The sequence below is a fragment of the Pelodiscus sinensis genome, chromosome 7 (assembly GCF_052426305.1).
Source record: "Pelodiscus sinensis isolate ZL-2025 chromosome 7, ASM5242630v1, whole genome shotgun sequence".
In the NCBI taxonomy this organism is placed as follows: Eukaryota; Metazoa; Chordata; order Testudines; family Trionychidae; genus Pelodiscus; species Pelodiscus sinensis.
Window position 1 is genome coordinate 57,621,941 of NC_143058.1, and position 12,300 is coordinate 57,634,240.

Sequence of the window (12,300 nt, forward strand, 5' to 3'; positions counted from 1 at the left end):
GTTCTAATAGTTCATGAATTAGGGACCCAATCTTATGGGGTTCCATAGGCTTCTGCATAGACTATTTAGATTAATCTTTCTATCTACCCAATGAGACTCAGTGCTCAGTCTAGAAGACGCCATCTTAATGATGCTTAATTTTGCAGTTCTCAAACTGCAGTTACTAACAGCAAAAATATTTTTAAATACATAAATAGAGGTGAGAAATAACAGACCCCCAACCCGACTGTCCCTCTGTAAATTTATGTACACAGAGTCAATACCATACCCCTCTCTAAAAGTTTCAAAAAAATCAATGAATAGAAAATGATTGTTGGGAGTGGAATGGATCTGGACAAGGAGAAGAAGTCTGAAGATAAATGTGAGAAGGGAGGAACAGGGAGTAGAAACAAAGTGAAACTGAGTAGCATATTCCATATGAAGGTCTTTCTGAGTGGAACCTTCATTGATTTGAGATCTACTGTACCATTCTCTCACTAAAAGGGAAAACCTATAATGGCAGCAGGCCGTAAAAGTAACCCAGTTTGGGAATATTTTAATGAAGTTCCTGAGTAATACTAACTGAGCAGTATGGTAATAAAAATTAAATAACTGCACTGACTTATTTTGTTTAGGAGACTCCATCATCAACACACAGGATTCCGAACACTATCCAACATCAAGATCAATATCATTTTCTATCGTTTCAGAGTTATCTACTAATGATAGGGTTTTGGTCACATCATGTATGTCACATAGCCACAGTACTGTATATAGCACCTGTAGCAAAAAGAAAAAAAATCTCCATCCTCCAGAAACAACCATTAGATACGTTTGTGATAAGAACCATCAGATTAGAAAAGCGGTAACTGACTTAAAAAATGCCCAATTTGTTTATACAACAAACTCTTCTTTCCGTATCATTGAGACCCCACATTTCATTAACATGGTTCAGTCATTAAGACCAGGATACAGTTCATCTAACAAAGCAGATTCAGCAGCATGCAAAAAGTCTAAAAGGTAAAATTGTTAACCTGAGTCTTGATGGGTGGAGCAACGTCCACAATGATCCTTTTGAATGTGCTTGTGCAGAAGGGAATGTCTTCCTTACAGAAACAATTAATACATCAGGAAATGCACACATAGCAGAATATTTACAAGAAGTAAAGCAAGTTATAAAAACTGTGAAAAAAATTCAAAAGGTCACAAACAATGCTGCAAATGTACCCAAGATGAGAAGAAATTTAGAAGAGAGTCCCAAGCAAATATCATACAGTTGCAGTGCTCATTTGAGGCACCTCTTAGCCAAAGACTTCAGTGTTCCAGAAATAAAGACCAATGTTGTTGAAGTTGCAAAATACTTCCGTAACAACTACTTTGCAGTACTGTTCTGAAAAAAGTGGGAGGAACCAAGCTAACTCCCCCAGAAGACGTGCGACAGAAATCAGTAGAGGACTTTTTTGAACACTCTGTCAAGAACTGGCCTAATCTGATGACAGTTTGTGAACAAAGATTGTGAAAAAATAGACAACACTGTCACAGCCAAAGTTCTCAACATTGGGGGGTTTAAGAGAAATTTTGAACACATGCTGAATACTCTGAAGCCTATTTCTGTATCCATGAACAAAATGCAGGGAAATATCTGTTTTATTACTAATGCTGTTCAAATTTTGAAGGAACCGAGTGAGATTTTTGAAAAGAGAAATATATAATGATGGAGTTAAATTACAAGCTTTTAAAAAAAAACAAATGGGACAAGCACTATCTCCAGCTCATTTTCTTACAAATATTCTCAATACTCAGTACCTGGGTTAAACCTTAACTGCTGAAGAAGAGGAGCTGGCTATGACATGGGCTTCCAACAATCATCCCTCCATAATGACAACTATAATAAACTTCAGGGCTAAAAGTGAACTATTTAAGAAATATGTTTGCTGATGATGTTTTAAAGAAAAAGTCACACCAGTGAACTGGTGGAAGTCACTTGAGCACTTGGATTAAGAGACTGTTGAAGTGATAATCAAACATTTAACAGCTGTAACTTGTTGTGCTGGTGTAGAAAGAATATTTTCTTCCTTTGGACTAATTCGTTTCAAATTAAGAAATTGTTTAGAACCTGAAAAAGCAGGAAATCTTGTTTTTCTTTTTTAGATGATGAACCAAAAGGAAAATGAAGGTGAAGACGACTGCGTTAGCAGCAGGAGCCAATATTTTATGTTTCTCCTGGATGATCTAATTTTTTTTAATATTTCCTTTAACTATTTTAGTTAAAAACAATTGTAACAAAAAAACTGATTTTAAAAGTATTGAATGTTTAACTAAATTAAAAAATTCATTTGCTTGTTTTGCTAAAACATTAAGGCTGTGTCTATACTGCTGGCTTCCTGCACAAGAACATCTTGCACAAGGGTTTTTGTGCAAGAAGTCTTGTGCAAGAACACGTCCACACTGCCATGTGCGAGATGTGTTTTTGGGCAAGAGCACCCATGGCAGTGTGGATGCTCTCTTGCACAAGAAAGCTCTGATGGCCATTTTAGCCATAGGGCTTTCTTGCACAAGAATTCCTTGCCCAGCAAGAGCTTCTGCGCAAGAGGGCTTACACCTGTTATAAAAGAGCGTAGCTCTTGTGCAAGAAGCCCTCTCTTGCCACGCTGTACTGTAAATTTCCTTGTGCAAGAGCGGGCGGGCAATGTGGACGCTCTGCGGATTCTTGCGCAAGAGTGGCCATACTTGTGCAAGAAGCCGCGAGTGTAGACAGCCCAGATGTTTGCTATCGAAGAAAAAAAAATCCAGAATACATAACATTGTTGTTTTAGTTAAATAAAACAGTTTAAATGTCTGTCTGGTGATGGTCTCTTCCCAATACAGCATAGCAAGAAAATCTTTCAAATATTAATGATTAACCTGTTGAAATGGAGATAGCTTACCTCCCAATGACTCCATAAATATCTGCTTCAATTATCTTTGGTAAATTAAATAACCAAACAATTATTCATTTTCTGATATAGCTTAAAACTAAATCTGAAAAGCTTTCAAAATAAAATCACTGTTTAAAAATGGATACTGTGTACCTTCTAAAAAGGAAATCTACATCTATCTCTGAGTTGAGAAGAATATTTATTAAGGTTATAATAACCAACAAGAATGCATTTTTATGCAGAAAACCATAATTAAATCAAGTCTTCCTGACTAGTGATTTAAAATCATGATTTAAATCAAATCTACCCTGATGCCATCACATACATCTGAAAAAGATTTCCAGCATGCAAGGCAACTATTCTTCATTCAAATCATAACTAAAAATCTCTCTTCTAAGGCTTACAAACACTAACCTGTGTTAATTTAACATCCTCACCAACCCATATCTCCCAGTGTGTGTCTCTTTTCCATGTGTTTCAGAGTTTTTGTCTCATCTTTGGCTCTTTAATGTTAACATTTAGGCTCAATCTTAAGCATGCATCCAATTTACAGAACCAAAAGGCACTTGGGGGAAGGAAAGGAGGGCCTGTCTATGATGGCAATCTATAAAATAAAATCGTGTCCACGCTGCACTCAGGCGGAGCTGAGTTTTCCAGTTCCTTGGCAATTCTTTCACAGCTAATAAAAATCCTGTCTTACAATTGGAGAAATCATTGTCAATGACTGTCCAAAATTGTTCTGAATGTGAAAAGAGAATTAAGGGGCAACGTATATTGGGGTATAATGCAGTTGTACAGATTTAAGTTTTGTATTTATTATTAGACATATTTACTACAAGTACAGTAATACTTAGCATTAACTAGGGATGTTAAAATGCAGTTAATTGACTAGCTGAGTAGTTGATGGAATTCCATCAACTACTCAACTAGTCAATAGGCACTTCCGCATTCCTCCTTTGAAATGTACAAGAACCCCAGTGGCTCCTGTACATTTCAAAGGAGGAATGCGGAACTCCGCATACAGCTTGAGGCCAGCAGGAAGTCCCGGTAACTCCGGGCTGCACGCACGTATCTGCTTTGAAATGCAGAAGAGTCCCCAGCAGGGCCTCTTGTGCATTTCAAAGCCATAGAGCCCGGGGTTAGCTGGGAACTACCCAGCCAACCCCAGGTTCCACGCGGCATTTCAGTGGAACCCAGGATCAGCTGAGGACTGGAGTCCCCACCTGACCCTGGGCTACACGGTGCTTCAGTGTTTTAAAAGCACAGCTGAACCATGGATCAGCTATGCAGCACTGCCGCTTTGAAGTACCCCTTCCTCCCTCCTGTGGTGCCTCTATTTCATAGAGGTGGCGGCGGGTGGGGAGGGGGAAATCGACTAGTCAACAGACTATCTAATAAGCAAATGCTTATCAGATAGTTGACTAGTCCTTAACATCCTTAGCATTAACATAGCACTTTACACATTCAAAACACTAAGTTTGATCCCCATTTTACAAAAGGGATCTTGTGAAGTAACTTCTCCAAGGAAACACTGATAGAACTAGGACTGAAACTCAGGATCTCTGAATGCTGGGCTCATTTCTTCTACCTAACTGCCTTACATTAATGTTCTCAATATTACCTCAATATTGCATAAATTATCAATTGTTAGCAACATATATTGTATGGTTACTAAAAGCTTCAATTTAATCTAGTGTTACTCAGGCAAAACTTCCTTTAAAAATTTAACTAATGGGCATACAAGGTCAGTGGGAGCTTTGGCTGAATAAGGACCAAGTAGTAAAATTTAAGTAAGGTCTTCAGGATTCATGTCAGAGATTCGTAAAGAAAAAAGGAGAAGAGAGCATAAAGCTTCAATAATACCGTTGCTGGGATGCTTTCTGCATTATAGACCATCTCCCCATTTCCCAGGGACTTCTGCACCTCATGGATGTGGTTCTTGATATCATTCACAGTTGGGAAGAAGGACAAGTTATGCCTCTCTGGTACTTCATCAGGCTTGAATAATTCTCGTTCCACAAACTTTCTGTCAAGCATTGGAAAGGAGAGGGAGGGAAAAAAGGAGCTGTCAAAAGTTCACACACACACATACTATAATAGGAAGGGTTTCTCCCTCTTCTGCAACCATCTCTGTCTCTGCTATCAAATATGTTCCAAACATGTTAAAAATGACAAGAACAAATTAGTAGATCTCCTGACCTGGCTCCTCTCCTCTAACACGCTGGAAATTTTACAGAGCTAACTCAATAATCTGTAAATTTTCAACACTAAGAAGAAAAGCAGGCCAAGATAGTGACCTGATATAGGCAGTGTGAAGAGCTGAAATACTAAGTAAATGCATCTAAGGTAAAGTCCAATATAAACCAGCGATGATAATGCCATATGCAAGGATAAATTCATGTAATGCTATTTGTGAGGATAGATTCATGAAAGAATCAGCATTGCCACATAGTTTCCAAGTCAAATTAATGGAACATATAGTTGATTCAGTGCTGTGGAAAGAAGGCAGAATAGTTAGAGTAGATTATGCAATACCTTAGTTGTTTCCTCACTGCATAGACTTGTTCTATTCCCTGAGTCACCAGTTCTCGAATCTTATCTGCTACTTGTGGGTGAAGTCGGGAGGGTAAAGTACAGTTCTCATCTCTCAATACATCTTCCTCTTCCTCAGGAGACGATATGGGGAAAGCAGACGGTGAAGGAGGGAGGCAGGTCTCCATTTCATGATATTGGTGGGCCTGCTGGGTGGGTAATTGCACATACCATCTGACGAGAATGAGAGTTTTCAGATATAATTACAAAGCAAAGACAGTAAAACAAAATCATTTATTTAAATCCTTCCCCAAGAATGCTATTGAATTAAGTCCATCCAATCAGGCCATCAACAAGACCTGCGTGCGCGCACGTACACACGCACACAGCAGCATTCATTACTAACACACAGTTTTCTCCCATCCTTAAATAGGGACAACGACTATCTTTCCTTTGTATGACACCAAACATGTAGTTCATACTTAAAGCAACAACCAGCTTTTACATAATTTTGAGTACAATCTAAAATACGCTCCTCATATTAGTATTTTCTTTCTAGAAGCTCTACATCTGTGCCCCCAAAACTTCCTTAAAAAGAGTATAATCCTGATGTATAGATTTTGGGCTTGGAACCTGAAGGGACTATTCATTGAGCCACCCCTCTCACCGAATCACTGTACTGCATTGAGTAGTCCATCCTCACCGCCATAGCTCCTGCTAAGGGGCATGCTCACGCACAAAATTTCTTCCCCCACCCACCTGCTCTGGAGAGCTACGCAGCAACACTCATGCAGCAGGTGACTGCTCCAGCGGGCGGGGCTGGCTGAGATGGCGTGGTGAGGGAGCTGCTGATGCAGGGGGCTGGGACTTGCTGCAGCCGTGTGGGGAGGCCTGCTCCAGTGGCGGGGGCGGGGCTGCCACATGGCAGGAGGGCTGGGGTCTGTTCTGGTGGCTGAGGCTTGGAACGAGACCTGCCACATGGCTCAGGGGAGGAGTGTCTGCTCCAACAGCCAGGAACAGGACATGCTGCATGACTGGGAGGGGAGGGGAGGGGGGTCAGGGTCTGCTCCGGCGGCTAGGAAGCGGGGGTGGAGGGGTTTCTGCTCTGGTAGTCGGGAACATGTGTGTGTTGTTAAATTGGATGCCACGGAGGCACACATCCAAACCAGCGCACATGACCTCAATATTGGTACACAAACCAAAACTCACTCCACGTGTGGTTGGAAAATGTTAGGGCTAACCACTAGATTCCATGCCAGTGATCCTCTTCAACTGAAAAGTGTCTTATCGATCTACATGAGGTGTCTATTGAGCTCTTCCTCTTCCATTTCCCCAGTTCCACATAATACTCTGTAGAACTCCCTAGTCCTGATGACTCAATGATAGACGGAATCAACTGGGAATCACACACAGCTCTTCCAAATAACAATGCAGACATGCAGAGGGTGCTCAATCAGTCCATAATGGAGGCCTCTTAATCAGTGATGTGACACCACATGCTTTCTGGCCAATATGTAGATAAAACACACAAATATAGTTGCTCCCATGGACAGTGTAATAGAAACATGGAGGGTCCAACTATACCTTTCTTTTGGAAAGGCTGTGGAACAAATCACAAGAAGTGTGGTATGATCATTAAAGAAAGATTGGACAGCATACTACCAGGGTGTGCTGCTGGTTAGGCAACTGACTTGCTTTGTAGCTTTGAACAAATCATTAAACCTCACTATGCCTCAATCTCCCAGTCTATAAAATAGGAATAATAATAATTAGCTACTTTGCAGGGAAGCATGAGGCTTAATCGTGAAGTGCTTTCAGATCCTCAGATAAAAGACTGACAGTTTTATTCCACTTTTAGTATTTTATGTAATACTTTTACGTACAGCACATAAGCAAAAAATAATGTTTATATAATATTAATTTACAATGACAAAGATTCACTAACACTTCGCTCACTCCATTTTGCCTAAGTATTATAAGCAAATATGGGGCTTGATTCATCTCTGCAAACAGAAAGGGGTTAAACACTTCTTTTAACTCACAGAGAGGAGATTCCTCTCTTAGAAAAGCTAGACAGTAGTACTGCTGCTGCCCTTTGTGAGAGGGAACTGCTTCCATTTGCAGTTACTCCTTCAATAGGGCTACACAGATAGAACCCAGAGTTCTTTAGCCTTGTTTTCACCCTGAGAAAAATACTGTTCCAAGTCCCATAACGGAGTATAACTTTGTAAAATATCCTTACCCTATGACCTTTCCTAGGCAGACATTGTGCCACTATGTGACTGCATTTTGCTGGTAGAAGTGAATCAAATGTGGACGATCAAACCTTTCATGGAGATCCCAGCTATACGTATCCATTAAAGAGCATCAGCCCTAATTCAAGTTGCATTCCTCTTTACAATTTTAATATGGCTCTTGAAACTAACATGATCTTCACCAAAAATTATTAATGTTCCCCTCCTCCCGCCCACCTCACTATAGTTGTAAGCAAATAGTGTAAATGGGTTAAGTAGTTCAACCCTTTACTTGCGAATACTCCCACTGATGTCAATAGGTCTATGCACAAATGTTCTATTCACATGGATAAGGATTTGAAGGGGGAAAAGACCCTTATTCTTGTGGCTGTCAGGCTCCTAGCAGAAGTTACAACTACGATTTGTTTATTTACATTTTAAAAAGTTTGGCCCAGATCCTTGACTGTGGATCAGCAATGTTTAGCACAATTCAGCTTGGGGAAGGGTTTGTGTGGTGGTTTATGCACACAGAAAGATGATTTTATATCACCTTTATTCTCCTTTGATCCCAGGGCTACTCTGATCCCCGGGGCATAAGGAAGAACTGATCTGAGGCTCTGCAACCTCATGATGGCTGCTAACAGATGCAAGGATAAAGGACTGTTCTGACCATAGCCTCTTCTCCCAGCCATGTTCTCCCCAGCCACAGGAAGACAGGTTGGGAAGAAGCTATTATATCAACATACAGCATTTAAAGATCCTTCCATACTGGGTGGGAATGATCCTCTTACAGCCAGCTGCCTTTGGGGCACAAAGCCATCCAGGTGGCTCATTGTTGGTAATGCCCAAAATTCTATAAGTATTCTGAGCATATTTTACATAATTCCCACAGTATGATATGTTTCTTTGTGAATAGTTTTCCACCTTTTACAATACATTTTAATGAAGACCCTTTTTTAAAAAAAAAGCCAAACAACTGATTTTCCCCTCTCCCCTTTCTATTTTTCAAGTTAGAGCAATGAGTGGAAATTTCACCTGAGGACTCCTCCAGCATCTATCAAGTTCTTCTTCAGCATGTTGAAAGCTTTCTCTTGTTCCATTCTTATGATTTTCTTGTCGATTTTGGGATCAGTGGGGACTCTATACTCAGGAAACTTTTGTACCTTTTTAATATAGATACTTCCAAGAAAAAACAAAAACAGAGGAATTCAGCTTCATTATAGATCTACCTCAGGAAGGCAGAATCATTATATATTTAATTTCTGCTTACTTTTATTGCAAAGAAGCAGTAGGGAACTCAAGCAGAGAGAGATTCAAAAAGTGGAGAAACCCCAGAAGTACTCTCTAGGATTTCTCAGTCAGGTGAGAAGTGATCTAAAACAATGGTTCCCAATTGCCAGTCCGCAGACCAGTGCTGGTCCATGAACTGCTGGCTGCTGGGCTGCAGCAGCTGCTTTAGCAGCTTCCACTACGGCAGCCATAGCAGCTGATTTTGCCTGGTGGTGGCACTGGGGCTAAGACAGCAGCAGGAAGAGGCGCCTATCTCCCTCCTTCCCCCCAGGTAAGATGGTGGCCTCTCCAGGGCTCTGCGCTCCACGCTGCCTCTACCTATGGGGGCGTGAAACATTCTTGGGAGGGAGGGGGTGCAAAGGAGGAGAAAGCATGTGTGCTGCCAACGGCAATTCCCCCTGCCTGCATAGCAGTAACGGTCATACTCCCTTGCTCTGGGAAGTGTGGAGGTGGGGTGGGGTCAAAAGGCAAAGGGGTGTTGGGTGAGGGCATGATGGGGTCATGGGGCAAGAGGATGTTGGCATGGGCTGTGGGGGTCAGAGGTTCTGGGACTTAGGGTATTAGGCACTGGAGAGCAAGGGGCTGGGTTGGAGTTAGGGGTTAAAGGAGAGGGCAGGGGCTAGAGGTCAAAGGACAAGAGGGGGGTGGGTTGCAGTAGGTCAGTGATTATGAAGCCAGATGTGGCGCAGCTTGTGCTTCTGTCTCAGGGGGCAGCAGATCTGAGGGTGTCTAAGCAGGGTTGGGGGCCTCAGAGCTTGTGAAACAGGCAGTTGCAAGGTCAGTGGGGCAGGATCAGGGTTTGGCACAACAGGCAGTCATGGAGATTGTGGATGACTCCATGACTGGGAGTGGTGGGGCAGGATTTGGGGAAATGGGAAGTTGTCAATTTAAGTCAGGGGTCGCTAGTGACAGCAGATGCAGGACAGGCTCCAGGCATGACAAAGGTGCTTGCCAAAAGAAAGTCGGCAGCAGGGGGTATTGGGAAGCAGGAGACAGTGGGTGCTGGGGTGACAGGCTTGTCAAGACAGACTTATGTGGTAATGGGGTTAGTAGGATACAAGGGATATCAGATGATGGGTTTGGCAGGTTTAATAATAGGGTTGGCTGGATGGGGGTCAGAGGGTTCTGTGGTTGGAGGTAGAGTGATGTGCAATAACAAGACGGGGTCAGTGGGTGAGTGGGTTGGTGGACAGGTAACATTATTTGCATATTTATTCACATAATGAATATGCAAATTAAATGATATCAGTCCGCCAAAAGTCTGTAAATGGGTTTGATGGTCCGCAGTATAAAAAAGGTTGGGAACCACGGATCTAGTGGTGTAGAGCCATACCTGAACCCAGGAAGTTGATAGCAGAAAGTTTACGGGGGAGATGAGAATCAAGAAGATGCCACTGGAATTGCATAGGCAGAGGTGTTTGGTGAATTTGCTTATTCCCTGATAAGCAAAACTCCAAAATAAGATTTAGGAGGGTATGTCTACACTTGCTCACTCTTTCGAGAGAGGGATACAAATGAAGACATTCGAAATTGCAAATGAAGCCGGGATTTAAATATCCCATGCTTCATTTGCATATTCATGTTATGGCGCTATTTCGAAATAGCGCTATTTTGAAATAACACACTGTTAAGTTGAGGTTATTTTGAGAGAAAACCCTTCTCTCGAAATAACTGGTAATTTCGAGAGAAGGGTTTTCTCTCGAAATAACTACGTCTTAACAGCGTCTGTTGTTTCAAAATAGCGCCATAATGCAAATATGCAAATGAAGCGTGGGATATTTAAATCCCAGCTTCATACGCAATTTTGAATGTCTTCATTTGCATCCCTCTCTCGAAAGAGGGTGTAAATGTAAACATACCCTGACACCTATCATATTCTAGCCACATCCACTTTCACAGGAACTTACCCTCTTTCTCTCTAAATGAGCATCAACTCCTACTTGTATCGGAGACAAAATATAATTATAGAGCTTTGTCACTATAATGCCATGCAATTATCAGTGAGTTTTCTTGAGATCCAAGCTCTCATATCAATTACTAAAGTCTCCAGACCAGAGCCATGCCAATTTCAGCTTTGTAGCTAATGCTTACCGTGCTGGACAAGTGGCTTTGTACAACTGGCAGGCGGCATTTTCCATCTCACTAGTTTTTTTGGGCTGGAAACCTTTCCTCCTTGGCCCGTACTGGCATTCCATCACAATGGCTCTGCTTCCTGTGGACAGAAAGCAACTGTCTCTATTATTAATTCCAACAGCTACTGGTTCCTACCAGCAGATAACAACAAAATAGACTTCTGAGGAGAAAAGAGTGATTTGAAGCACTTATTTTTATACTCTTCCTGGAAGAGCACTCGGGATGCCTGAGTTACAGAATTTCTGCTTTTCCCGTAATTCTATTCAGCACTTATAACACGTCAGTTTTCCAAAGGACTTTCCAAACTAGTTAATCTTCACAAAATTCCTGTAAGATAGGTAATTAAATATTATCATAATCATTTTAGAAAGGTGAAAATTGACACAAACTTGTAAAGACAGATTCTGCCACCTTTACTCAGCAACTAGTGCTAAACGTAATATGAGTAGTCTTATGGGCTATTTAATGAATAAGTTGTTTGTACTAACAACAAGTAGAGGTGACAGAATCTGATCCTAAATTGTACAACAAATCAAAGGCACTGCTGAAATCAGATCTTGGGAGTTCCTTACTTCATATACCATGTTCAATTCTTTAGCCTTGCTGGTCATTATGGTTTGTGACTTCAATGCCAGTTTCTTCAGTTAACATATATTGCATCAATATGGTACCCAAAATAAATAATACTGTGCAAGAAACACAGAGTTCCGTAACGTTTTTGAAAACTTCATTAAAATAATTTTCTTGAGTCAGACTTATTGCAAAGAAGAGTGAAGTAATAAATGTAATCTGACAGAGCTGGGAAGAGAACATGGATTTTGTTCTGAACGATATTTAACTTTTTCCCTAGTATCCCCTATTCATAATCCAAATACTTTAGCATCTTGATTTTTAAATATAATTTTCTAGCTTTGAAATAACAGATGTGTTTCTTGTGTCACACTGCTGAGACAGAAGGTGATACAAAATGATCTAATGTATATAAAAATGTTTTTCCTGTGGGACACAGAGTGACGTCATTATGTCACTCTGACATCCCACCAGCTCCGCCCTTGCACAGCTTCCCTGCCCCAGACACCGTTTGGGGACGGCAAAGCTGCCTGGCAGGGCAGATTCTACCTTGGGGCCCTGACACTCTGGGACCCAGTGAGCAACTGCCATCTCCGGTTGCCTCAGGCCAGGGCCATGGGAGTGCTTGGGCCACCACCTGCCTG

General features: G+C 41.4%; 1 protein-coding gene across 3 annotated transcripts in view; it reads right to left on the reverse strand.

The window, feature by feature from the left end:
- Positions 1–12,300, reverse strand: part of CARF (calcium responsive transcription factor) — a 66,966-nt gene that overhangs the window by 28,269 nt on the left and 26,397 nt on the right. For 2 of the 3 annotated variants that reach the window (XM_075933834.2, XM_075933838.1), the window contains exons 8-12: positions 11,045–11,165; positions 8,699–8,842; positions 5,433–5,663; positions 4,761–4,923; positions 1,014–1,085 (exon numbers count right to left, since the gene is read on the reverse strand). In XM_075933834.2, the coding sequence (XP_075789949.1) occupies positions 1,014–1,085; positions 4,761–4,923; positions 5,433–5,663; positions 8,699–8,842; positions 11,045–11,165 (731 nt within the window). The remainder of the gene's footprint in view (positions 1–1,013; positions 1,086–4,760; positions 4,924–5,432; positions 5,664–8,698; positions 8,843–11,044; positions 11,166–12,300) is intronic. The other variant, XM_006130504.5, reaches the window with a different exon arrangement.